The sequence below is a fragment of the Delphinus delphis genome, chromosome 2 (assembly GCF_949987515.2).
Source record: "Delphinus delphis chromosome 2, mDelDel1.2, whole genome shotgun sequence".
Taxonomy (NCBI): Eukaryota; Metazoa; Chordata; class Mammalia; order Artiodactyla; family Delphinidae; genus Delphinus; species Delphinus delphis.
Window position 1 is genome coordinate 165,268,976 of NC_082684.1, and position 27,687 is coordinate 165,296,662.

Genomic DNA, 27,687 nt, shown 5'->3' on the forward strand with positions numbered 1-27,687 from the left:
ATAGCTGTCTTGACCCTCCAGGAATCCTGAAACCTGAAATGCCGGGTATATAAAAGCTGGACTAAAGGGGAAAACATTTGACTTTAAGGTTGTACTGACAGTAATGTATTTATCAGATTACACAGTGTCCTATATGAGATTTTTCTCGACCGTCGAAGCCCAGGCGACTCCATCGTAAAAGTTTGCTTGTCTCGCCGCACTTGGACCGGGTTCCTGGGCGCGTGGGGCTCCCTCCGGGTTCGGTCTGTGAAACTCCCTGACCTCCTGGCGGACTCCTGTGCCTATAGGGTGTGACCCTCGACGGCGCACGGCTCCCGCGGCCGCCGGGCGAGCTCCGCACGTCGGGGAAACAGCACAGGCTGAGCTCCCCGGTGGACTGTGACCGCGCACGGGGCGCCCGAGCACCGCGCCCTGACGTCACGCCCGGGACCGCCGTTGCCGCGAGAGGGCTGCGTTCCGGTTCCGGTCGGTTGCCCGGGAGACGCGGGTACACAGAGAGACCTGGCTCCCGTCGGAGTCCGAGTGGTCGCCACGGTCGCCCCCTCCGCGGACTCTCAGGCCGGGCGCGGACGAGCCGGGCGCCATGAGTCAGAGGCAGGTGCTGCAAGGTAGGTCCGGGCGCCCCGACGGGGGGCGGCGGGGCCCAGGGGCCGCGGGCGGTGCGCTCCAGCGTGTCTCTCCCCGCAGTGTTCGAGCAGTACCAGAAAGCCCGGACCCAATTCGTGCAGATGGTGGCGGAGCTGGCGACCAGACCGCAGAACATCGAGACACTGCAAAACGCGGGTGAGCCCTCACCTCGCACTCGCGTCGCTCCACGCCCCTGACCTCGCCTCGCCCGTCGCCCCGCACCCCGGCCCCGCGTCCCTTGGTGCCGCGGCTTCGCCCCGCGCCTCCATTCCTAGTCTCCCTGGGTCCTTGGCCCTGCTTCGCCCCTCACCCCGTATCCCCGGCCCCTCGTCGCCCAGTGTCCCCGGGCTTCTCCTCGCCCCGGGTCCCCGTCGCCCCGCTCCCCAGCCGGCTGAGCTGTTGGGGAGCGGCAGGATGGGGACAGGAGGACAGCGTCCCTAAATTCCTCCAATCCACCGCGGAGGCTGTAGAAGCGTTCGATCTCTTTAGCGGGTCAAGTTTCCAGATTGGTGTGAGAGGGACCCGACGTCCCTATTTCCATCTTTATCGCAACCAAGCAAATGTCAGGTTGTCTGAATCTACCCTAATCAGACCCATTTTATCCGGATGCCCTGCCTTTGATCACCTTCGACTTGACTTTCTCACACCAAAGGAATTCCAGAGCAGTTGACCCGTTATTTCTTGTCTTGCATTAGCGAAAGAGCAAAGATATGCTTGAATATTTTCCAAGAGATTCCAAGTAGGCAGAGACCTAGCTTTGAGAAATCCTTGTGGTGCTGTTATTCCACGTCTCGATCCGAACTCATGTACACTCTACAGGAAGAGGAAGAGTGTGTGCCTGTGTGTGTGATTTGCTTCTTATCTTTTAACATAAACAGAGAAGAAAATGGTGGTACCCTCCCCTCGTCTCTGTCTCTGATTAAGGATGATTCCACCACCATCTGAAGGTAGAATTTTATTGCTACTGTGTCATGAGAAATCTTCAGTTTATGGGATGTGATCTTTAAAACTCATTAAATTAACATGGATTTGAAGAAAATTCAGAACATATTTCGGGGCAAGAATGTTTAGACATACTGTTTACTCTGTGTTTCTTTGAAGGGAATTACTACTGCACCTAGCTGGCAATTTCTTCTGTCACTGGGAGGGATTCTGGTGTTTATTATTGCATGTTTTTATTTTGGGAGGGGGATGTATTTAGAATAGGGAAAGTGTATTTTATAATCATTTAAAAAAAACTTAATTTTGAGATATTTGTAGATTTACATGCTGTGGTAAGAAATAATATAGAGAGCTAGTGTACCTCAAAACTGTAGTATATCGCAACCAGAATATTGATAAAAATCCAACAGTTTTTCAGTTTTCCTTGTACTTTAAGTGTATGTGTGCTTTTAGTTCTATACAATTTTATACCGTGTGTATCCATCACCACTATTGTCAAGATACTACTTTCATCACCACAAGGATCCCTTGTGATGCCTTTTTATAGCCACACCTATCTCCCTCTTGTTCCTAATGCTGGGCAACCATTAATCTGTTCTCCATTTTGAAAATTTCAAAGTTGATAGTCTTTTGCTCTACCGTTGTTTCATGTGAATTCATCTTCTTTCTTCTGCACGTGTGTGTGCGCTTGTATGCATGCACGTATACTCCTCACAGTGCCCAGAACAGTGCTGGACACACAGAGTTTCATATATACTGACCATGTTAACTTCATTAGAGCATATTACATTTTTTGAATGCGCTTATTTTTGGATTTTTTTCCCTTTCAGTCCTACTCAATGGCCTTCGTGAATGGACACTTGCTATTTACAAATATTTAATTTTCTGGACAGTATGTATACAGCTAAACTAAAACATGATTTCTTAAAATGGGAAAATGATTGACATTCTTTTATAAATTTGATACTGAAATATGGATGTACAGATAACTCTTAAGATACAGAATATCATGTTTTAGTGTAATAGTGACAGATTATCTCTTCCCATAAGTATACAATGTAGAATATATTGTGGAATTTAATCAATCCAAACAGGCTAAGTCATCACCAAAGTATAAGTGACTTAGATATGGCATTCTTAAATAGCCACCTATTTCCACTTATGGTCTGGCTTATGAAGGAATGGAATACAAAAGGAATATAACTTAATGTTTTGAAGTTATCTGCACTTGCCTAATAGCTTGATGGAATGGTAAGATTTTTCTTTCCCCTGAGGAACTTATTTTAATGTATTTCATATTATCTAAATTCAACTTAAGCCCCCCTTTAATAACTTTAAATAGGGACAGATGAGTATTCCAATATATTTATTCTTTTAATTTAAAAAAACCCTGTAAGCTTTGTTATGAAGACTTCTCTTAATAGTCAACTTAACCATTTAAATGGTTTATTTTTAAAACATCACCATGGATTTAAAAATGCTTTTGAATGAGCCACAATATGTGTACATAAAGTATATATTTTGATCAAGCTTTTTTTTTTTTTTCAGTCAAGTGACTTCATTTTGGTATCATAAGATACCAGTGCATTTTATTCCTGACTTTGACATACTGTCTACATACCTGGGAGGGTTTTGTTTTCTCACTTGTCTTCCCTAATAAACTGTTTAAATACATATGTATCATAGATCCAAAATAATGTGAAAAAAAGTTTCCATATAGGTATCATGATAAATCAGTAGTTTACTGGTTTAGAATTTTTAAATTCATTCAGTGTGAAAGGAATCTTAAAGGTGAAAGTTATCAATGAAGTTTTATTTCATTTAAAATCTCTGATCTTTCTCATTGTGTTTTTGATGTGCTAATGAGAGAATCTGCTCTATTAAATATGTCCAAAGTAATTATAAAACAAAGTGTTGCAAGATATCTTCTTCAGAGTATTTGGACAAAAATAAGTTTGAGTTCCAATCAAAATTGTTACTAGAAAGAACTGTGTACAATGTGTCTATAACCTAGAGTTTTTTTTTTTCCTCACTGAGATTTTGTTCTTTCTAAGTCAAAAGGACATACATGAAAACATTAAAAAGTTTAATGTTTGTTATAAAACCTCTTTATGCTCCCTCAAACCCTATATGTTTGAGCCATTACATCTTGCAGCTATTTAAAAATGAATTTGGGTATTTCACCTCTTTGAATAATAACACATGACTTCAATGGTAGTGATAATACATCGTTACTTGTACCAACTGTGGAATCTCAGCAATTGGAGGTGGTTGTTTAATTACAAAATATAAGAAAGGTGTTTTGTGGTATATTGGAGTACCAGGCCACTCTTTGGTTGTTTAGAAGGTCTTCTAAAATAAGCCAGTAAAAGCCTGAAGAACATGATTTTTAAACTGCTTAGCTGCACGAAATAAACTTCTTCTGAAGCAGCTATTTATATAAGAAAAGTAGGGGTAAAGTTTAAAATAATACTTTGTAATATTTTGCTTGTAACCTATATGTAGCCAAACAGTAAACATGGCAAATCATAGTTATGCACATTTTCAGAAGAGTAGGAATAGAAAAGTTTGCCTATCACTTTAAATATGCACCTGTATGAAGCTAATTTCCAAATTGAGGCAATTTATTTGGTTCATAATTCAAGAAAATAAGTAATATATGTTGACATAAAATGATTTTAAATTGCATGTGTCTGGGGCAGGGTGAAAATCTTCATATTAATGATCTAGAACTTCAATTTGCTATGAGAAGGAAAAGCCTGTAGTAAACATTTATAATGTATTTAAAACACATCCTGGGAGGTACATGTACAATACCGAGATTCTCCTACAAAAACTATTGTTCCAAAGGATATTAGAACTGAAAAGATAATTAGTAAAGCAACTTCAGAAAACTTAAGCAATTATGCCATTTAAATTTGATGTATTTGCCAATATAAAAGGAGCCTTATACTTCTGAATGTATGATAATTAATTCAAAGCACTGACTTTTCCTTTAAGGATAGGGTAGGGATAGAGGCCTTTTTTTTTCTTTCTTTCTTCTTTTTTTTCCCAAATACTTAAGTGGAAAATGTTCCAGGGAGCTATAAAAATTCTGAATTTTTATGCACCTACCAATATGTCCTAAAAACAAGATTTTTCAGAATTTTATTCTGTGTCCCAAATAGTTGTTCCTACATGGACATTTATCTGTTTTGTTATCTAAGCATTGGTACATAAGTAGAAAATAATGCAACCAGGGCTAGGATCTCACTGTTTTCTTAGGAAGAGTTTGATGACTAAAAAGAAAAATCCAAGCTGTAGATAAACCTCTAAGAGTGGGTTTTTGAAATGGCAGATTGTGGGGTTACATTTCAATGTCATAGATTCAATGTTTTTGAAAAGTTATTTTAGTGTTTCCTAAAAGCACTTTACATTCGTTGAATGTTTTTTCAAGACCTTTGCTCCTCTGACTACTAGAACCTTTTCCTACACTTCTTTGCCTGGTTAATTCCTACTCATTCTTTATGGCTCTGTTCAGATGTAGATTCCTCAGGGAAACCTTCCTTGAGCCCTCCCCGGGGGTTGAGTTTATTGATTTATCTTTCCCTGCTTCTAATAGTTCTCTTTCATAGTCCTTATCACAACTGTAATGGTTTAGTTTCTGCTTTCTCTACCAGATGTAAACTTCATGCCTAGCATAATGCTTAGCATAGAGCAGATGTTCAACATGTTTAAATAGAATGAAGGAAGGAGTAATTATTTTTCTAAGTGTTTTCACATCTCTTAGAAGATTAGATTCTTATAACAGCTCAGGTAAGTAGAGTAGGTATCTTGTTCACTGTGGTTAAAGCCCAAAGAAGGTTGGATAATTGCCCTCATCACAAAGTGAGTTAGTGGCCAAACTGGGACTAGGACCTGTTTCTTAATTGCTGTCTGACCTTATGCTCTTTCTGTGTTACCTCAGAGGTATCAGGAAACTATTCCTAGATGTTCTAGGAGTTCCAGATAAACCTCAGTGTTAACTGTTAAAACAAGTCATCTATTTAGGCCTTTGGGTACCAGTGACTGTCCAGTAATTGTGCATAACTGCTTTTGAGGTCTTGTTGAGTACCATTATGGGATCTTGAGTGGAGGCCCAGATGCAGAGGACTAACTTTAATTGGTAACTACCTGGAGGTTTGAGGGAGTGGAAGTTGTATTTAGGGCTTAAACTGGCCTCAGAGCTCTAGAAGACCTTTTGGTTTCCTCTGGCTTCTAAGGAAAGTCTTATCAAACCAGAAGCTCTTTAAAATCACCTGGGGGAAAAAAAAAAATTAAAATCACCTGTGGAAAGTGTGTAATCCACTGCTTGTGTATGTGTGCCTGTGTCTCCAAAGGAAATGATCTCTCTCCACTTTTCCATATATTCTGAGTTGTATCTCTGTGTCAAGTTAGAATCACTATTATATTATGTAAGTAGACTAGATTACATTAGTTTTCTATAAAAATGTCTTTGTAGAATTAGTCTAATAACTCTAAAAGTCCCTCTTTTTTTTTTGAGGGCTTATTTAAAAATAGATACTTAGACTTTCCCACAACTTTAAAAACCTATCATTGAAGATGTCCATTTTGCTGTTAAATTTTTTAATACAAAGATACACTCTTTTATTCAACCAATCTTTTATTAACTATTATGTTTCAAGTCAGGCCTAGGTATGATTTCAGGAAAAAAAAATTTGTTCCTGCTTCCTTTTATTTCACAAAGTGGTTCTCATTCTACTTTTGCTGCCACAAAACTCAGTGCTATGTTCAGAGTTCAGCTGTAGCAACTATCACTATATTTCTGATTTAAAAAATAACCAGCCCCCGTCTCCACTCCATGGCTCTTAATTATTAACTTTGTATCCATATCTTTTAGAGTAAACTGTCTCAAAAAAAAGTAAACTAGGTAGAGTATGATTAAAACAAAGAATTTCATCTGAAGATAGATTTTTGAACTGATTGCCTTCCAAAAGTTTTCTCTTCACATATTACCCATGAAACCTCTTGGAGCAGACAGTCCTTTTAGAACTGTCCTCTTTATTCTCTATACTGACCCCATTCCTAAACATTCCAATCTTCTCCAGGAAGATGGGTGTAATAGGTATATATTGTAAAAGAGAAAACACATTGACAGAAGAAGACAGAACTAATTTAAAATTTGCAGCTCTCTAGAAGACTTTAAATTAAAATAGAATTATATGTATGTGGGGTGGTTTTAGGTGAGGGGATAGTTTAAATGACTCATTTGAGTTCCTTAAAGCTTTATGAATTTATAATAATGACACTTATGTACCTGACCTCGTGTACCTAACAAAAGAACTATGAACACTTTATCCATTTTGTTATTTTAACTAAAATGTACCTAAAAAGAGAAAATTGCACATTAATTTTCAGAGTTTGTTCATTCATCATTCAACAAACATTTACTGAGTGTCCAAGTGCCAGATGCATGCTTAGATGCTGATCATGCAAAAATTGAAGGCATAGACTCTGCCCGTAAGGAGCTTATTTGCTAATGGTGAGATATATAAATACATACTTTTTGATAAGTGTCTGATATATAGACATATGGGACACATATGAAGGGTACCTAATCAAGTTTTAGGAATGAGGAGTGCTGGTCATGGGAGACTTTTAGGAGGAGGGGTTATCTGTGCTTAATTTCTTAGGAGTTAGCTAGATGAAGAAATGGGAGAGGAAAACTGCATTTGGGTAGAGGGAACATTATGTGCAAAGGCAAATAGGCAAGAGAAAAGATGGTACTTGATAGAAAAGGCAGATGTTTAGGTATGGCTGGAACTTCTTGGGGTAATAGGACAAGAGAGAGGCAAGTCAGTGGCTGGAGAGGAAAACAGCCCTAATTATGAAGGACCTCATCTGAAGTTTGGATTTATCCTAAAACCTTTGAAAAACCTTTGAAAAGTTTTAACTAGAGGGATGGAGGGATTCATTTTGTGTTTTAGGGAGATGATTTTCACAGTGCTGTTGAGAATAGATTGGAGGGGATTGAAACAGGATCGGGAAGACCAGGTATCCATTTTTGCTATAGCAGTCATGCTGGATAAGAGGTCTGTCGGACTTGTGACTTAGTAGAAGGGGGCTGGCAGGGGCAGGTGAGGAGAGAGAGGGGTTCAAAATGACTCCAAGGAAAACTATAATTTGAAAAGATACATGTACCCTAGTGTTCATAGCAGCATTATTCACAATAGCCAACGCATGGAAGCAACCTAAATGTCCATAGACAGATGAATGGGTAAAGAAGATGTGGTATATATATACAATGGAATATTACTCAGGCATAAAAAAAGAATGAAATAATGCCATTTGCAGCAACATGGATGGACCTGGAGATTATCATACTAAGTGAAGTAAGCCAGACAGAAAGACAAATACCATATGATACCACTTATATGTGGAATCTAAAATACGATACAAATGAACTCATTTACAAAACTACAAAACAGAAACAGACTCACAGACATAGAAAACAAATTTATGGTTACCAAAGAAGAAAGAGGGTGGAGGAGGGATAAATTAGTTTGGGATTAACAGATACAAACTACTATATATAAAATAGATAAACAACAAGGTCCTACTGTATAGCACAGGGATACACACACACACACACACACACACACACACATCTGAATCACTTTGCTGTATACTAGAAACTAACATGACATTGTAAATTAAGTATAGTTCAATAATATTGTTTTTAAAAATTGTTACAGCCATCCACCTGGCAGAGGGTCCAGTACAACATAGGCACTCAATAAATGTTGAAACAGCTTTGGAATGGCAAACTTGTTGCCTGATGAAAGGCAGTCCTTCATGCTTTCACAATAAAATGACTTTTAGAAAGAAACAAAGAAACAAACAAAATGACTCCAAGGCTTCTGGTTACTTAGGCAAATTAGCACTCTTCATTAATGGAGAAGGGATACAAACAGCTCGGGGGAAATGGCGATTTCACTCTGTAACAGTGCTGGGGTTGAAGTGTGTCTGGGAGATCTATGTGCCAGTGACTCTGGTAAGCAGTTTGGATAGATAGGGCTCTGGGGCTCAGGAGAGAGATCTGAAATGAAAATAAAGGCTTGGATATGTGGAACTTACATGTTCATTTGGAAACTATGTTAAAAGCCCATTTTATATTTCTTCACGTTAACTATAAACACGTAAGTTCTAATCATTTTTATCTGAAGTATCATGTAAATTGAACTTGCCATAACTTTTATGCTCTACATACTCACTCAGTATAAATCTCCCATATAGATGGTGGGGGCAGTGACCTAGTCCAGAGTCACAGTTGCACTGGACAAATCAGTGGAATTTCGGTTTAATACAGTAATCATGGAAGAGACCTACAGTAACGTTAATGGCAGAATCATGTGAATTCAAGAGATGGTATGCATTCTAAACCTAGCACAGAGGCCAGTTTTCATTGGTAAATGGGGCGACTGACATTGGAGAAATAGGAGGGCATAGACTCCCGAGCTATAAATAGCATCTACCTGGTAGGATTGTAATGAGGATTAATGGGTTAATATTTGTAGATTTTTTTTTAGAGGAGTGCCTGGAGATGCTCTAGAAGTATATGTTAAATAAGTGAGTACATACTGTGCTTCCTTGCCCTCTTAGAAGAGTTGCTGGCTGCCAGTGAGAGGGTCAGTGATCTCTGTCTCATCTTCCTCTCACTCCTCCCCACTCAACAGTGACATGTCAGGTGTGGTAGTCCTTCACTCACAAATGACTGAATTGACAGTGAATCACCAAACAAAATTCAGAGGATACTGAAGTTAATGAGAATAAATTTAAAAGGAGAAAATATATTACCCTTGATCATAAGAGTTTCTTGAATCATTTATGATTACAATTGAATTTTATGTAAAAAAGACTATATACACATTTTGTGATTCATTCTGACCATTTAAATAAATTATAAGGATCTTTGTGTGTTGTAAGGGATATAACACCTAAAATCATAATTGACTTTATAGTTATGGCAGTGAAAAAGTGTTTCACAGAAAGCAAGACAAATAGATATGTGATACCAAAATTTACTAATTCTTTTTTTTTTTTTTTTTTTTTTTTTGCGGTACGCGGGCCTCTCACCGCTGTGGCCTCTCCCGTTGCGGAGCACAGGCTCCGGACGCGCAGGCTCAGCGGCCATGGCCCACGGGCCCAGCCGCTCCGCGGCACGGGGGATCTTCCCGGACCGGAGCACGAACCCAGGCCCCCTGCATCGGCAGGCGGACTCTCAACCACTGCGCCACCAGGGAAGCCCATAATTGACTTTATAGTTATGGCAGTGAAAAAGTGTTTCACAGAAAGCAAGACAAATAGATATGTGATACCAAAATTTACTAATTCTTAATCAAATGAAAGAATAGTGGCCAGAGGTATATAATCATAGAGGATGAAAGAAATCAAATCAAGGCCTGAAAATTCTTCTCTAAAGAAAAGCAAGGGAGGAACACAAATATTTTCAAGTGAGAAATGACCAGTGAAGGAAAACGAGAACATGCATTAAAACTCATCAGTGTCATAAAACTTGCTTCAGTAAAAATATAGACATGTAAATGTAATAACTTGTTAAAGAAATAAAAAAAACTAAAATCAGAGAAAAGCTGATGAGTGTAATTGGAATTACTCTGTGATAGGAGAGTAGGTAGTGCTTGTAATAGTAAAATCCAAGTGGATAGTGGTCTCTATAGAGAGTCAAGACCACAAAGTGTTTCAATAAGAGTTAGATGTGCGTTCAGAACCGTGCTAGGTAATTTGAGAAATAGAAGAAAAGTGTAAAACATAAGCACTGCTCTAGAGATGTTCATTATTATACTGAGGAGGTAAGATTTATTCACATGAAATAGAGAACCACATAAATATCAAGGATGGCTACTGTGCTTTGCACAACTTCGGGAGTGCCATTTATATCATGGTCTATGCGAATGGCGTCCCCTGGATTTGTGCAGTATGCAGCCTGCCCAGCCACACATGGTGGGCCTGGGAATTATTCAAAGTCTTCATTTCCATTTATTTACTTCCCTGAGAATGAGTAGTGCAAACAATAAAGCTCCCCATAGCTTCCCATTTCTCTTAGAACAACATCACAGAAATCTTCATTTAACCTATAGCTAAACTTATCTGGCCCCAACCAACCTCTCCAGCTTTATCCCTTGCCGCGTCACCCCTCCCACTTTACATTTCAGACCAGTATAGATTTATCATGGCTTCTTCAACAGTCTGCAACAATCATGCAGCCCTTGTCCAAGCCAGAAACTGGGAAGTATCAGTGATTCCTCCGTCTTCTTCACAATAATCAGTTTGTCTTTTAAATATCTCCTTAGACCTTTCACTTTTCTCTTTCCCTTTTGCCATTACTGTACTCCAGGCTATCTTCACATCTGGCCTAGGTTCCTATAATAGCTTCCTAAGTGGTCTTCTCTCTTTTCATCCTTTCTCCCCAGTGTAATCTGAGATGCTTCAGTACAAAGTGCAAATCTGATCTGTCACTGCACTGACATTAATGCTCAGATTAAATTTAGAATACTTAAAACAGTTCATTGGACGCTTCAGGACTTTTGTCTCTCTCTGTTCATCTCAGCCTTCTTTCTCCAACTCCTCTCTCCTCTCTTGTACTAAAGTCAAACTGTATTCTCAGTTTTGTCATCATATCAAACTCTTTTTGGTTCTGAGCTTCATTTATACAGTTTCTTCTAGTTGGAGTTCTCTCCAATCCCTACGCCTTCCAATTTTTTTCAGCAGAAAATCTGCCTGAGAGCCTTCAGATCTCAATTTAGATGTCAATTAGCCTTTGCACCTTCCCTCTGTCCCTCAAAGCCTGGGTTAGATGCTCTACTGTGTTTTTGCAAAGCATCCTCTATTCCTTTAGTTGCACACATCATAATGTGTTGTTTATCTCTCATGACCCCTTTATGAGTTCCTTGAGGTCAGGGACAATTGTGTTTTAACACGTTGTAGATTCTTAATATTTCTTAAATGAATGGTGAATGAGCTATTCATTCCAAAGTAATTCTAAAATACATCGTAGAAAAGGCTCAATCTGTGGGGCCGTGCAGCCTTAAGTATTTCTCCATTACAGTGTAAGGTACTGATTGATTAATGAGTCATCTATGTTAATAATAATAAAATGTTGATGAAAAATATGGTCAACATAGGGAATTGATTCCTTTAGAGCACTTTTATTTATCAAGCATCCAACTGGTGTTTATTTTGTCCTAGATAATCTTCCTAGCACTTTAGAAATTTTAGCTCATTTTAATTCTCACAACAGCTTTATACGGTGGTCCTAGAATTTGTCACCATTTTACAAATGAGGAAACTGAGACACAGAGTGGTTAAGTAATCTCGCTGAGGCCCCACAGCCAGGAAATGGCAGAGCCCAGATTTGAACCCAAACAATCTCCCTCCAGATACATGCTATTAACCATCTCAGTCTTTTGTCTCTCAGCATAGGCAGTGATGTACCAAGTAGGGCAAGATTCCTTCTATTTCTAAAGCACGAAGTTTCTTTCATATTTTAATTGGGCCCCAACAGAATGTCTGAGTAACGTTGACGTTGATGGTTAAGGGTGAATCCTTTGCTGAGTATTGGTTAACTGTATGCAGAAATCACTTCTTCCAAAACTTGAATGAACTGTAGTAGCAGTTTCATAGTAAATGGATACATGGAAAGTAGTTTTAGATTAAAATAAAACGTTTGAGTTTAAAATTTTAAAGCTTTGTAAAATTTATAACAAATCTTTAACATATTTTATGTTTGTGATAATTTTGAATAAAATTGGAAAGTAAAAAATATTCATTTTAAGTCTAAGAAACAAGGAGGGGCCTCAAGGTACACTATCAAGAGAGTGAAAAGACGGCTCACAGAATGGAAGAAAATGTTTGCAAAGCATATATTTGATAAGAGCTTAATATTTAGAATATATAAAGAACTATAACCGCCACCAACAAAATATCCACTTCAAAAATGTGCAGAAGGGCTTCCCTGGTGGCGCAGTGGTTGAGAGTCCGCCTGCCGATGCAGGGGACGCGGGTTCGTGCCCCGATCTGGGAAGATCCCACATGCCGCGGAGCGGCTGGGCCCGTGAGCCATGGCCGCTGAGTCTGCGCGTCCGGAGTCTGTGCTCCGCAATGGGAGAGGCCACAACAGTGAGAGGCCCGCGTACCGCAAAAAAAAAAAAAAAAAAAAAATGTGCAGAAGATTTAAATCAATTATATTTCTTCAAAGAAGATAAACAAATAGACAATAAACACATGAAAAGTAGCTCAATATCACTAGTCATTGGAAAATGCAAATTAAACCATAGTGAGATACCCCTTCACACCCCTCAGGATGGCTGTTATAAACAACAACAAAATATTGGTGAGGATGTGGGGAAATTGGAACTCTTGTAATTTGCTGGTGGGAATGTAAAAGGGTGCCGTCACTGTGGAAACAGTTTGGTGGTTCCTCAAAAAGTTAAGCATAGAATTATCATTTAGTCCAGCAATTCCGCTCCCAGGTATATACTCAAAAGAATTGAAAGCAGGGACTCAAATGGATACGTGTACACCACTGTTCCCAGCAGCATTATTCACAATAACCTAAAGGTGGAAACAACCCAAATGTCCATCAACACATGAATAGACAAACAAAATGTATATACATACAATGGAAAATTATTCAGTCTTAAAAAGGAATGAAATTTTGATACATGCTGCAATACAGATGACTCTTAAAAACATTATGCTAAGTGAAAGAAGCCAGATGAAAAAGGACAAATGTTGTATGCTTCCACTTATATGAAGTATCTAAAATAGGCAAAATAATAGAGACAGAAAACAGAATAGAAACTGTCACAAGCTAGGGGTAGGGGGAAATGGGGAGTTATTGTTTAATTGGTATGGAGTGTCTGTTAGGAATGATGAATAAGTTCTGGAAATGACAGTAGTGATGGTTGCACAACATTATGACTGTACTTAATGCCACTGAATGGTACACTTTAAATGGTTAAAATGATCAATTTAATGCTATGTATATTTTACCACAAGTAAAACAAAACAAAACAAAAAAGTAACCAGGGCAACCAGAAATCTTTACTATGACTTAAATGAACCCAAAGAATTGTTTTTAATGGAACAAAGTTGAGATGTTAAATATCTTTATAAAACACCTCAGATTGAAGTAATATCTATATAAATTATGCACATGTAATATGAGAATATTAGTTTTTTTTTGTCTTTAGAAATGTTTGACCTTTTTTTCCTGACTTACATATGCAATTGGCATGCAAAATTAAAGTGATTAGGGCTATGTTGCATTAAAAGGAATTAAGGGAAAGAGTTGTGATTATTTTGAGGCTATTCTATAATCTCTTCCACTAGATTATTAGTTTTTTGAGAGCATGAACTGCCTTTACTCGTGTATGAGGTCCTATTTCTTGCCACTCGGTAAACCTTGATCTATTTTTTGAATGAATGATTAGCGAGGGTAGGATTAGCGAGGTTGTTTTTTGCAAAACTGGATTACAATGTAAGTATTAGAAGCAGTGTCTCCAGTATGGCACTGGAACAAGAAATACAGAAAAGAAACTCAAAGCTATAAAGTTGGGGGTGGGGAAGATTGTAAAGATTGTAAAGATTTAGCCTGTAGGTTAAATTTCAGAAACATTTTCACACCATTTAATCAATTTATATAAAGAAAACAGAATTGTTTTATAGATATTAGAGTATAATACAGGAATAATTTTTACTATTAGATATAATATTGGATTGGCCAAAAAGTTTGTTTGGGTTTTTCTGTTAGATGTTATGGAAAAACGCAAACGAACTTTTTGGCCAACCCAATATTAGCTAGTATGTGTTGGCTCCTTCAGTGGAGACCCTAATGAGTCATTAGCTGCTCACTAGAGACCTTGTCTATCAGATATTGTAGCGGTAATTCCGACTGTTGTAACTTATGGACTCTACATTTTCATGCATTCACTCACCAAGGATCAATCACCATGAATTCCTAATGGACAGACAAGTAAGGAAAATTTTCTTTTTATGTTATATATGCTTCTCTTTCCCTCCTTCTCTCCCTCCCTCCTTTCCCTCCTCGCTTCCTCAGTTCCTTTTGCATCATTATCTGTATATCTAGGACAAACCTGCAATTAGAGTAATAAAGTATGCTTAGCCTATGTAAGAGATAAAAACATGTCCCTGGGGATTGAGGACTATGAAGCACTAAGAGGCAATTCAAGGACTAGAAATTTGGGGCAATATTTTCTCTAATAAGAATGACCTTATTATTTTTTTTTTAAGATTTTTTTTTGATGTGGACCATTTTTATTTTGTTTATTTATTTTTAAAAATAAATTTATTTATTTATTTTTCGCTGCATTGGGTCTTTGTTGCTGGGTGCGGGCTTTCTCTAGTTGCAGCAAGCAGGGGCTCCTCTTCGTTGTGGTGTGTGGGCTTCTCATTGCGGTGGCTTCTCTTATTGCAGAGCATGGGCTTTGGTAGTTGTGGCACTAGGGCTCAGTAGTTGTGGCGCATGGGCTTAGTTGCTGACGTGGACCATTTTTAAAGTCTTTATTGAATTTGTTACAATATTGCTTATGTTTTGTTTTGATTTTTTGGCTGCGAGGCATGTGGGATCTTAGCTCCCCGACCAGAGATCAAATCCGCATCCCCTGCATTGGAAGGCAAAGTCTTAACCACTGGACCGCCAGGGAGGCCCCAGAATGACCTTATTTAAACAGATATTTTAAATGGAAACTTTAGCTTTTACTTTTATATTCAGAGATTTAAAATTTTTCACAATTCTTACTGTCTGAACAAAGGAATATGATAGAGCAGAAACATCTGCATAGAAGTCTAACTTTGATTTTGAATACTGGAGTAGAAGGAAAGGAATTGTGTGTCATTTTATTGACCTTATTTTTCCGGGGCCAGATGCAGTAGAAAAAGGGAGGAGAAAATATACAAAGCAGAAAATTCCTTTGAGTATATGGACAAGTGAAATACATCTTTGGGGGTAGAATATCTTATTGCTAAAATGGCAAACTGAAAATATCCAACATTGGGAGACTTGTGGTGTGTTAGCTAAATATAGTAACTAATAATACATAATAATATAATAAGAAATATTATAAACTTAGATAAATTCATTCTTCAAATTCGTAACATAAAAGTTCAGAGTTCTTGCAGTTTAATTCAAAATTCTAGGTTGAATAACCCAGTATGGATTGATTTTCCATTTATATTTCAAAAGACAATAAGCCACTGCCTTCACATAATTATATCAAGTGAGGAGAAAAGGAAATACTCGAATCATCAGGGAAAAATAATATGAAACATATTTGTGATTCTCTTAAAACTATTCTGAGCATCCTCATTAATGTATTTATTATGAAACTTTAAATATATGTTAACAAATTTAGCTTTTCTTTTTTAGAGTATAGACTTGTTTTATTTAAAATGGTGCATATTCATTATAAAAAATATTAAGTTATACTCAAGAACAAAAACAAAAAAACCAACCCAATTAAAAAATGGGCAAAGGACTTAAATGGACAGTTCAACAAAGAAGATGTACAAATGACCAATAAGCACATTCACCATCACTGGTGATAGGGAAATAAAAATCAAACCACAAGGACATACCACTTCAAACCTATTAGGATGGTTATTCTAAAAAAAAATAACAAGTGTTGGTGAGGATGGGGAGAAATTTAAACACTTGTACTTTGCTGGTGGGAGTGTAAAATGATGTAGCCGCTGTGGAAAGCAGTTTAATGGTTCAATGCTGTGATGATTACACACCATTGTAAATGTATTTAATGCCTCTGAATTGTACATCCCAAAATGGTAAAAATGATAATTTTTATGTTATGTATATTTTACCACTGTTAAAAAACTTAAATTGAGTAATAAAGCAACTACAAAGAAGAGATCAACAAATTGTTTTAGATTCAACTTTCTAGAAGGAACCCATGTTAACGTTTGGTAGTCATTCTAATACCTTATTCTGTGCATTAAACTTTTTGTTGTGAGATATTACAGAAATGATCTCTATAAAAAAGTATAGAGAATAATATAAGCAACACTTATGCACATGGACATGCTGATTTGTTTAACATGAGCTGTGGCCTAGGCCTGAGGAGGGGCCTAGGCACACTTTGTGTGCCTGCAAAGTTAACCAGCCTGAGTGGGATGCAGCCTTGCAACGGTGGCCTTCTGTAAAATGATCTAACCAAACCAACTTAGACGTAAAAATGATCACTAAAGGAAATTGGGAACTGCGAAAAGCCACAGGTCTCATCATTAAATGTTTCTGTGATAAGCATCATTATTCTCTGCTTATGTTATTTGGTAGTACCATTTATCTTACTTTGGTCTAATCCTATATGTTATTGTAAATGTTTTCCTTTTCTTTCTATTTCACATGTTTCTGGATATAACATTATAAAAGAATATTGGTAATATGTATTTGCTTTTATAGGTCACTGGGGTATGTTTTTAAAGAAAAGATGTAATAACATCAAGTTGAATAGCCTGCTGTAAATTAAGTTTAGCAAGTCAAATTTCTAAACTTGTTCTAGTTTGAACTCTCGTCATTACCTTTTTTGTAATCTTAGACTAAAACACCGTCATTAAAGTACAAATAACAGTTGACTATTTTGCATATTTTATAGTAAGGCAAAGTTAATACAGAGTTGGAAGTATCCAGTAAAATGGCCCAAATGCAATCATGTTTCCCCACCTCCTCAATTTTCCATACATGTTACTTATTTAGTAAGTATCAAAAAAGAATGTCTGAATTGCTAACGTTGCTCCACCATTGTGTGAGGATTTCCCTAACCTTTCTCAGCCTCCATTTCCACATCTATAAAATAGACGTGATAATAGGGCTTACTTCCTAGGTTTGTTATGAGAGTTCAGTGAATTAATATGGAAAATAAGTTCTTAAAACAATGCATGCACAAAATAACCTATAATATAAGCTACTTTTATTATTGTTGTTATGATGGTATTCCTACTATGTATTCAAGCCTAGAATGAATATTATGAGAGCTAGTATTGTGATTTATTTATTTGGAGATAATGTCAGAAATCTGAATTTGCAGCCCTTTATGAATGGGAGGCCCTAGCCAAATGGCCCTGCTAGCTCACCTAGCCCTGAAGCAAAGTTCAGTTGGAATCAGAGAAAAAAACATCGGAAGACTTGATTGAGAGGAAAGGACTGAACTGAGCCCTGAAAGATAGGATGTGCAAAGGCTGTGTGGGAGGGACCCAGCTCCCCAACACCTGCCTCCCTGCCATGTGCTAGGTAGGCATTCTACTCTGTGCTTTACAACCTCTCTCTGCGTTCGTGACGTCACGCAGCTAGTGTTTGCCAAATCAGGGATTTAAACTCTGGTTCTCCAAAGCCTTTCTTATTTCCATGCTAAGCTGCTACTTTGATAATTACAGGTTGTATTATTCTGTGCCTTAGCCAGTTAGATGCTGCTTGATATCCCATTAGTTTTTAGTGCATGATTTTGTTGTTGTTGTTTTACTGATATATTCCCCTGAATTTTCCTATCTGTGTATATGCTGAATGGTATGCTTGCCTTTTAATTTAAAATTTGCTGATTTCTGTTTTCTCATAACTTAGGTGTAATGTCTTTGCTGAGGCCTCTTCTTCTGGATGTGGTCCCAACAATTCAACAGACTGCTGCTTTGGCTCTGGGGAGACTGGCTAATTATAATGATGACCTAGCAGAAGCAGTAGTGAAGGGCAACATTCTTCCACAGCTTGTTTATTCACTGGCAGAACAGAATGTAAGAATTTTTAAAAACTAAGTTATATGGTTTTTTGTTTGTTTGTTTTGGATTTAAAAAAAAATTGATAGTTTGGGTACAGTTGCAAGTTTGTAGGCATAGAATTATTAGGATGTTAATACAACCTTCAATTCTTTGAACTGCATGTAATAATACTTTTAAGGTATTTTACTTTGGGGCTGATAGGCAGCTTTTCTCCATTACTGTTAATATAAAGAGAAAACATATTATAATTTTTAATGGAATTATGCATAAAGCAGTATTTCTCAGCATGGGTTTATTCAAGTTATAGGATCAGTCTTAGAAAGGTGTATGGAGCCCTGGGCAAATAAGTTATATACAATGGTGAAATCTGGTTAATGGACAATGTAAGAGACAGCTTTGAAGCAAGGGGAAGAGAAGCATCCAAAAGGAAGGAGAATACATGTAATGGAAGGTTTGCCAAAGCATTTTTTTCCAAGTATGAAAGCATGTCAGCCCTTTTAAGGGCCATATAAGAGCGCCTCCATTGTTTTTTCCATCCTGTCTGGTTCCCTCTATGTTTCTAACAATAGTTAAGGATCTTCCTCTACATAGGGTCTTGGACTGTTCTTTCCATCCTGCTAGTTTATCATAACCTAGGGATGTATCTTTCTTGACATGTCTTTAAAATTAAATTCCTATTTGTTGTAACCAAAGGACAAACAATACAATTTTTAAAATGGCGGGGGGGGCTTCCCTGGTGGCGCAGTGGTTAAGAATCCGCCTGCCAATGCAGGGAACACGGGTTTGAGCCCTGGTCCGGGAAGATCCCACATGCCGCGGAGCAACTAAACCTGTGCGCCACAACTACTGAGCCTGAGCTCTAGAGCCCGCGAGCCACAACTACTGACCCTGTGTGCCTAGAGACCATGCTCTGCAGCAAGAGAAGCCACTGCAATGAGAAGCCTGTGCACTGCAATAAAGAGTAGGCCCTGCTCGCCACAACTAGAGGAAGCCCGCACGCAGCGATGAAGACCCAGTGCAGCCAAAAATAAATAAAATCAAATCTTAAAAAAAACACACCAAACATAATGAGATAGCACTCTACCTACTAGGATGGCCATAAAAAAATAAGAAAAAGAAAAAAAGGAAAATAATAATAAAAGTGTTAGTGAAGGTGTGGAGAAGTTTTGTAAAATCGTGCAGCTGCTGTGGAAAACGGTTTGGCACTTCCTCAGCAAGTTAAACATAATCACCATATGACCCAGCAGTTCTCCTCCTAGTTATGTTTCTGAAGGAATTGAAAACAGGTGTTCAAACAAAACTTGTGCACAAATGTTCATAGCAGCATTATCCACGATAGCCAAAAGAATGAGTAGATAAACAAAATGTTGTGTATCCATACAATGGAATATTATCAGTTCATAACAAGGGATGAAATCATGATATATTCTACAACACGGGTGAACCTTGAAAGCTTTGTGCTAACAGAAAGAAGTCAGGCAAAGCTACATATTGTATGATTTCATTTATATGAAATAGCCAGGATACGCAGATCCATCGAGATGGAAGCAGATGAATGGTTACCAGAGGCTGGGGGGGAGGAGGGAGTGAGAAGTGGCTGCTTAGCATGTGGGAGGTTTCTTGTCGGAGTGATGAAAATATTCTGGAACTAGATAGGTGTGGTTGCACAACATTGTGAATGCGCTAAATGCCATTGAATTGTACACTTTAACATGATTAACATAGTAAATTTTATGTTATGTGTATTTACCAAAAAAAAAATCCTAATTGTTTAAAAATGTGCCTTATTTTTTTAGATTGGAGAGTAATTTGCTAATAACTGTCTTATCCCTAGGAGGAGTTACAGAAATTTTATTTTTCTTGTAGGCATTCCTTCTATCATCAAATGCTTGGACTCACCTCCTTCTCTGAGGGCAGGGTCTGTGTTTGGTGTCTCACATAGAAGGTTCTCAACAGAAGTTTTCTAAGTGTGAATGAGTACCCATTAGCTGTAAAGAGACAAAAAGTACTAGGGCAGAGGTGAGGAGAAAGTGAGAATGTGAAGCATCATTCACAGGCTTCTCTCTCCTTCCCCTACCAGGCCTTTAGCCCATTTCTCACAGGAGATTTAATATCTTCTTTATGAGGTACAAAGTCCTCTGGTTTTGCTTTTCCTTCCTTTTTTTTTTCTTTTTTTTTTTAAAGGGTAATTCTTTTGGTGAGGAATTCTGGGAGAGAAGAGAGTTAGGGATTTGGAATGAGATCAGAGAGTGATATTCTAGGCACTGTAGTTAGTATTGACTATTGATGCCCAGTAAAGTGTGAATTTGAAAATTCTGCAATATAAAAAGTCAAATTAGCTTAAGGTAATGACAAGAAATGTGTCACCGTTATTTTTCCACAATTATGAGAAAATAATCTATGGGAAGCTACTCTAAAACTATTCTAATTTTTATAATAAAGTAGGAGATTTTTGGTTACTGACATGTAAAATTGGACTTTATAACAAATATCTTAATGCCTGTATATGTTGACATTTAAGAAACTAAAGAAATATATCAAGTCAAAACATCATTACTAACATAGCATATTTCTTATCTTGTCAATATATACTGATTTTGGAGATATAATATTTTAAAGTATACTTGATGTATTTTCTCTCACATAATTTTTTATTGAATCTTAATATTTTAGCCTGCATAAATAGAATGCTTTCAAAACAGATGCTATAGTCATCTAGTCGCTTTTTTTTGTAGTCACTGTAAAGAAATAGAAACTTAGAATCTAAAATAGGGCATTAATTGGGCTCTATTAATGAAAGATAGAGTTAGGAGACTGTTACTGTGTCATTATGCTAACCATAAAACAGGGAGTGTTATAGCCAAATACTTCCTCTACATCTAATTTTTTTTTTTAGCAATATGAAGAAAAACAGGTTAGTCTTGTGTTTCAGTTTTATTTCTTAATCTGATAAAATTTACACGTAGAACATATTATAAGTATGAAGTATTACTTGAAATTCACATAACGGTAAGTCATTTATATCTTTGTAAAAAAACATTTCTAAGAAGGGATAAATAACAACGCACTGTCGGGCTGGTTTATTTGCCAGGAGGAGTTTTAAAATGTATCATGAATATTTTGCCTTTATGTTTATCTGATGATTGCTAAGGGAGCCTCAGAACATAGTTGTTATTTCAGGGTAACGTGGGACACCAGAAAGGTTAGTTGAGGTCATGCTTAGAGACTGAGGGCAAGTAAAGGAAACGAATTTGTTAGGTGACAGTTTAGTTGCATGTGCTAACAATCTAAGAGTTCCCATAGGGCAAACAAATACCTTTCACTGTAATGCACAAACATGAAATCTCATTATTTTATGAATTTGTAGGAAATATAATGTTTATATTTTATTTTATACAATTTCCAAATGCATGTTTCAGAGTAAAACATTTGAAATGTATTTTAAGGCTTAAATCCTTTCAGTTCAGTTAACTGAACAAAAGCAATGGGGGAAACATCAAAAAATCAAAATGATATTGCAGGATGTTTTTCATCTCTTATATTTAATAGCTGTTGAGCTTTTTTTCTTAGTTTTATTTTTTATTTTACTTATTTATTTTTTGAGCTTTTTTTTTTAATATATCAATGTCATTTTAATGTTGGTTTTGGTCTATTTTAACTTTTAGCTCAATTCACTTTGAGTTTTGTCTATTTATCCTTGTAGCGTTTTTACAAGAAAGCAGCTGCCTTTGTGTTACGAGCAGTTGGTAAACATTCTCCCCAACTAGCTCAGGCGATAGTGGATTGTGGAGCACTGGATACACTGGTGATATGCTTGGAAGATTTTGACCCTGGAGTCAAAGAGGCTGCAGCCTGGGCACTTGGCTATATTGCAAGACATAATGCAGGTAATGGGCCTTATTATAAAATAGGATTGTTAAAGTTTAGATTAATTAGGTAAATCTGGTTTTGCTTAGTAAACCATAGATATGAGAGGTCTTTTTTTTTTAATTTTTAATTTTTGGCTGCATTGGGTCTTTGGTGTGGTGCATGGGCTTTCTCTAGTTGTGGCGAGAGGGAGCTACTCTTCATTGTGGTGCTCGGGCTTCTCATCGTGGTGGCTTCTCTTGTTGCAGAGCATGGGCTCTAGAGCACAAGCTCAGTAGTTGTGGCTCGTGGGCTCTAGGGCTCTAGAGCGCAGGCTCAGTAGTTGTGGCGCACAGGCTTAGTTGCTCCGCGCCATGTGGGATCTTCCTGGACCAGGGCTCGAACCTGTGTCCCCTGCATTGGCAGGCAGATTCCCAACCACTGTGCCACCAGGGAAGTCCCAGATATGACGTCTTAATGATATTTCTATATATTATGGGAGATAAGTTTCGAATGATGGCCAAGTTGTTTGGATCACAAATTCACCAAAAAACCTATACATTTCAGTCTTTATGTTAGTTAGCAAAAGAAAAATTTGAAGACAGAAAGGGAATCAGGGGGATGTGGGGAGAATGAGAGATTGATTAGATTCAAGGACCTTGGTAAATCGGTTCCGTTACAAAATTGTTTGAGTTTGTCACCCCTCAGGGGACATTGGGTCTTTACTCTCGCTTATGGTAGGGTGTTCCAAGCCAGCCAGGAGCCATGTTGTATGAGTGAATATTGTTGAAAAGATATGGGCGTGGTAACTTGCTAGAACATATTTGTATTCAGCCCATAATCGTCAGGAAGGAGGAGAAAGAGAAGGAGCACCTTTTCTTCTAAACTGAGCTCAATGAAGCCATCAAGAAGGGGCCAGGGGCTTCCCTGGTGGTGCAGTGGTTGAGAGTCCACCTGCCAATGCAGGGGACACGGGTTCGTGCCCCGGTCCGGTAAGATCCCACATGCCACGGAGCGGCTGGGCCCGTGAGCCATGGCCGCTGGGCCTGAGCGTCCGGAGCCTGTGCTCCGCAACGGGAGAGGCCACAATAGTGAGAGGCCCGCGTACCGCAAAAAAAAATAAAAAAGAAAAAGAAGGGGCCTGGGCCTCTTGTGTGAAGGTTGTGCTGACACACCTGCTCAGTAAAAAATACATAGGGAACAAAATTGCTCCCACCACTTTACAGAAGTTGCTAAATAGTATGAACAAATAACACAACAAGAAAGTAACAGTTTTAAGACAAACATATGTAAAAGTGTAAACTTTTCTGGTGATCAAAGAACTGCATATTAAAACATCAGTGAAAGTATCTTTTCCTACCTGTTATTATTTGGGGGGAAAAAAGAGTAAAGCAGAAATATAACCAAGTGGTTAAGAGCATTGTGGCCTTAGGACAGGATCTGAGTTTGAGTCCAAGTTCTACTACTTAGTTGCTGTGTAACCTTGGACATGGCTTTTAAACTTTCTGAAACTTAACTTCTTCATCTGCAAGAGAGGAAATACTACTTCAGAGATTCGTTGTGAGGACGATGAGATAGACCAATGCTTGGTACATGGTAAGTAATCAATAAATGCAAAGTATGAATACTGTATTAATACTGAAGGTCTGAGAGGGCATGATGATGTTTCTGCCCACTGATGGAGGCACTACAAATCGTAGAAACTTGTGCAAAGGCATTTGGCAAAACTAATCTAAGCCACGAAAGAGTTCATGGCTACTCTAGAAAACCTGATTTGGGAATTCTTCCTAAGGGAAGAATCCCACAGAATGAAGAAGCTGCATTCATGCAAATGTCATTGTAGTATTATTTCTAATATCAAAACCCCTCAAATATTTGGCAGGAATTTAGTGGTTAAATTACAGTAATTTACTTAATGGAATCTCACTCAACAAATAAAAGGTAATTATGAATCCTACATGATAACATGGAAAAGTGATTATAATGTGAAAAAAAAAAGACAAAATTGCACATTACAATTATAATAATATAAAAATAAATTTTTATGTGGACGTAAATTACAAGGACGTACATGTTTGTGCTACTAGGGTGATAGAATTAAGGATGTTTTTAATTTGTTTTCCAGATTTTTCAGTGTGTGTGCATGTATAAAATAATAGCTACCGTTTATCAAGTAATTACTGTGTGCCTGGCTCTGTGCAGTATGCTTTAGGATATTATCTCATTTTGGCTACAGATACACTTAGGGCAGGTATTACTCTCCCTGTTAAAAAGAGGAAGAAAGTGGAACTTAGTATACCTGAAGTCATGTTAACGGTGGAACTAAAATTTGAGTCTAAATCTGTCTTGACTCCAAAGCCAGATGTCAACCCCTGTACCATACAGTTTCATTAAGCACTCCTTGAAAGAGTTTTGAAGAAGAAACTCAAAACAGAAACAGGAAGTGGCTGTCCCATGGTTATGTTTAATTTGTTTTTTTTTAAAATTTATTTATTTTATTTATTTTTGGCTGTGTTTGTTCTTCATTGCTGCTCACGGGCTTTCTCTAGTTGTGGTGAGCAGGGGCTACTCTTGGCTGCGGTGCGCGGGCACTACTCTTCATTGTGGTGCGCTGGCTTCTCATCGTGGTGGCTTCTCTTGTTGTGGAGCGCAGGCTCTAGATGCGTGGGCTTTAGTAGTTGTGGCACACGGGCTCAGCAGTTGCGGCCCGCGGGCTGTAGAGCACAGGCTCAGTGGTTGTGGCACACGGGCGTAGCTGCTCTGTGGCATGTGGGATCTTCCCGGACCAGGGCTCGAACCTGTGTCTGCTGCATTGGCAGGCGGATTCTTAAGCACCGCGCCACCAGGGAAGTCCTTTAATTTGGTTTTTAAATGGTGACACTATTGGAGACAAAATAATAAAATGATATAAAAGTAAATTGAGAAAGAAAACTATTGTTTTGCTTAGAATGATTCAGAATTGGTATATGAAAATTATTTCTTTAATATCTGGATTTTGGTTTTCCAAGTAGCTTCACCTTAAGACTATTGTTTAACACTTGTTGATTGAGAAAACTAAAGCAATTGTTTTAAATTAGAAGCTGGTTATCATGGGGAAACTACATGAGTATATTTCGTTTTTTTTTTTAGTTTTTTTTTTTTATTGTCAGAGGACTTTACGGCAAACAGATTGTAACATGGGTATTTTAAAGAGTGGTGCAAAAGAGCTTTGAGGCCAACCATGCAGATATGCTCTGAGGCAGGTGCCCATAGGTAACCTTTCCATACCTCCCTTTTGTTGAACCTGAGGCTAAATGATTATAGTTCATAAATAGGCTCTGTCTTTGGGATTCTATTCCAATTTTTGGCTATAATCTGGCTCCCACATGGAATTCCCAGTGTAATTTCAATATTTCACAGTAGTTAGGGGCTTGGGACCCAGAAGCTCCCAGAAGAGATTACCGCATAGATTTCTCAGAAGGAAAGGGAATTGTTATCTAGTAAGCAGTAAGTCATCATTCACATCCTGAATATCAGTGAAAATAGAAGATTTACCTCCAAATAACCTGATTTCTTTCTTGGTGGTCTCTTAAAAATGGAATATATTGAGATTAAAGGGATTCATTCAGTGTTTTCTTCTGGGTATTCGTGGTAAGTTGTTTGATTAGATAGTTTAAGAAATATAAACCTTAAAGGAGGTGCAAAAAATATGTACCTTTAAGCGCAATAAGAAAGGAACCTTTAAGGAAAAACGTTTGTGTATAGGAAACAGAAATAAAGTAAGCATACAATTAGTAGAAGAGGGAAATCTATGGGCATCATCTGACTTTTCCTTATTTGAAAAAATGCAATTTCTAAGAGTTACTTCTATGTATAGATTTTAAAGCATTTTACAGATAACCAAGGGAAACTGGGGGCTATCCACCAGAAATGGTGGTGGTGGTGGTTTTAACTCGGGGCAAATGGTCTCATTAAATGTCCACGCTTGACTCAGCAGGTACGGAATACAATTGATAATATGTACCTCTTACTCGGAAGATAAATAAGCTACTTCTTTCTACTCTGGGCTCCTTAATAAAGGTCGAGGTAGAATTCTTCTCAGACTGGTTGTCCCTCTTCCTCCGTCTTGCTACATTCTCCCACTCAGCAGAATTATTCTGGTTACATTTTTACCTAATCGGTGTCAAATCTCTCACTCTCTCCGAGGACTGGTCTTACTTTTGGAGCTACAGGGGGCGAGGCAGGAGGAGCGGTGGCCTCTGCGGCCGCGGTGCTCCCACTGGTAGGGCCCAGGCGGGGGCTTCCTCGCACTCAGGGCCCTCCTTCCTCGCTCCTCCTGGCAGCCTTGCTCTGGCCTTGCGCCCGCCGGTGGCACAGCAGCTTTGTGGAGGAGCGCCGCCAGCGAACTTGAGCGCAGCATGTGGCAGTCATCAGAGTACTTGGGACAGAGGTGAGAGCAGCGGCCTGGCCGCAGCCTGAGGAAGGAGGGGCCGCGTAAGTGTTTTGTAGGAAAGATCTTCCACATTTGGGCTGAAAACTAAGTTTTCAGTGTTTGTTTAGGAGCTTTAGCTAAAAATTCTGTCTCTTGTAAACTTTGCCTCCTGTAAACCTTTGCTGTCTCAGAATAAACTTTGGCTGTTCTCAGTCCTGGCAAAGAGGAATACGTTTGATTAGGTGTTCTAAAACATTTTAATTATTAACACATTATATTATATATATATATAATATTAACATATCATAGGTGAGGAAACTGAAATAGAGAGGTTAAACGATTTATTCTGGTCAGACAGCCATTTATGGCAGAACTGCTTGGCAATTACTCAGAACCCTTCAGAGAGTCTTCCTTTTTATAATGTGAGAAAGGCAAGTGTATGAAAGCTCATCGTTCTTCATTTTAAGCTCCTTGTAGTATCTGACAGTCTTGCCAGATACCTCTGTTTTTAATCCCTGATGACTGGTTTCCACATGTGTGACTATTCTTTCTCTCAGGGATATCATTTATATCCTAAATCAAATGAGAAATTTCCCTTCCAGCTCAGTAGCAGTCAGGAGAGGAGATTGCTGCAGCCACAGATGAGCAGTGCTTGCAGGAATTGGCTCATTCTGATACTACAGAAACATCGAGTAGATTACAACCCGTTTACCAAATAGATAATGTAAGGAAGAAATCCAGACAGAGCACGCTGGCCTGATTCTTTTCTATGTCATGTGTCAGTAGTTGCAGTACGCAGGCTCAGCAGTTGTGGCACGTAGGCTCCAGGGCCACGGGCTTCAGTAGTTAACGGCTTGCGGGCTAGAGTGTAGGCTCAGTAGTTGTGGCGCACGGGCTTAGTTGCTCCGCAGCATGTGGGATCTTCCCAGACCAGGGCTCGAACCCGTGTCCCCTGCATTGGCAGGTGGATTCTTAACCACTGCGCCACCAGGGAATTCCCTAGAAAATTTTAAATTATATACGTGGCTCACATTCCCATCTCACAGCACTGACTTAGAGTT

At 38.3% G+C, this 27,687-nt stretch overlaps 1 protein-coding gene across 1 annotated transcript in view; it reads left to right on the top strand.

Moving 5' to 3' along the window:
• Window positions 1-583: 583 nt before the first annotated feature.
• Window positions 584-27,687, top strand: part of SPAG6 (sperm associated antigen 6) — a 73,181-nt gene continuing 46,077 nt past the window's right edge. Inside the window, exons 1-4 of the mRNA XM_060003769.1 lie at window positions 584-608; window positions 688-783; window positions 18,218-18,384; window positions 22,073-22,256. Coding sequence (XP_059859752.1) covers window positions 584-608; window positions 688-783; window positions 18,218-18,384; window positions 22,073-22,256 — 472 coding nt within the window. The remainder of the gene's footprint in view (window positions 609-687; window positions 784-18,217; window positions 18,385-22,072; window positions 22,257-27,687) is intronic.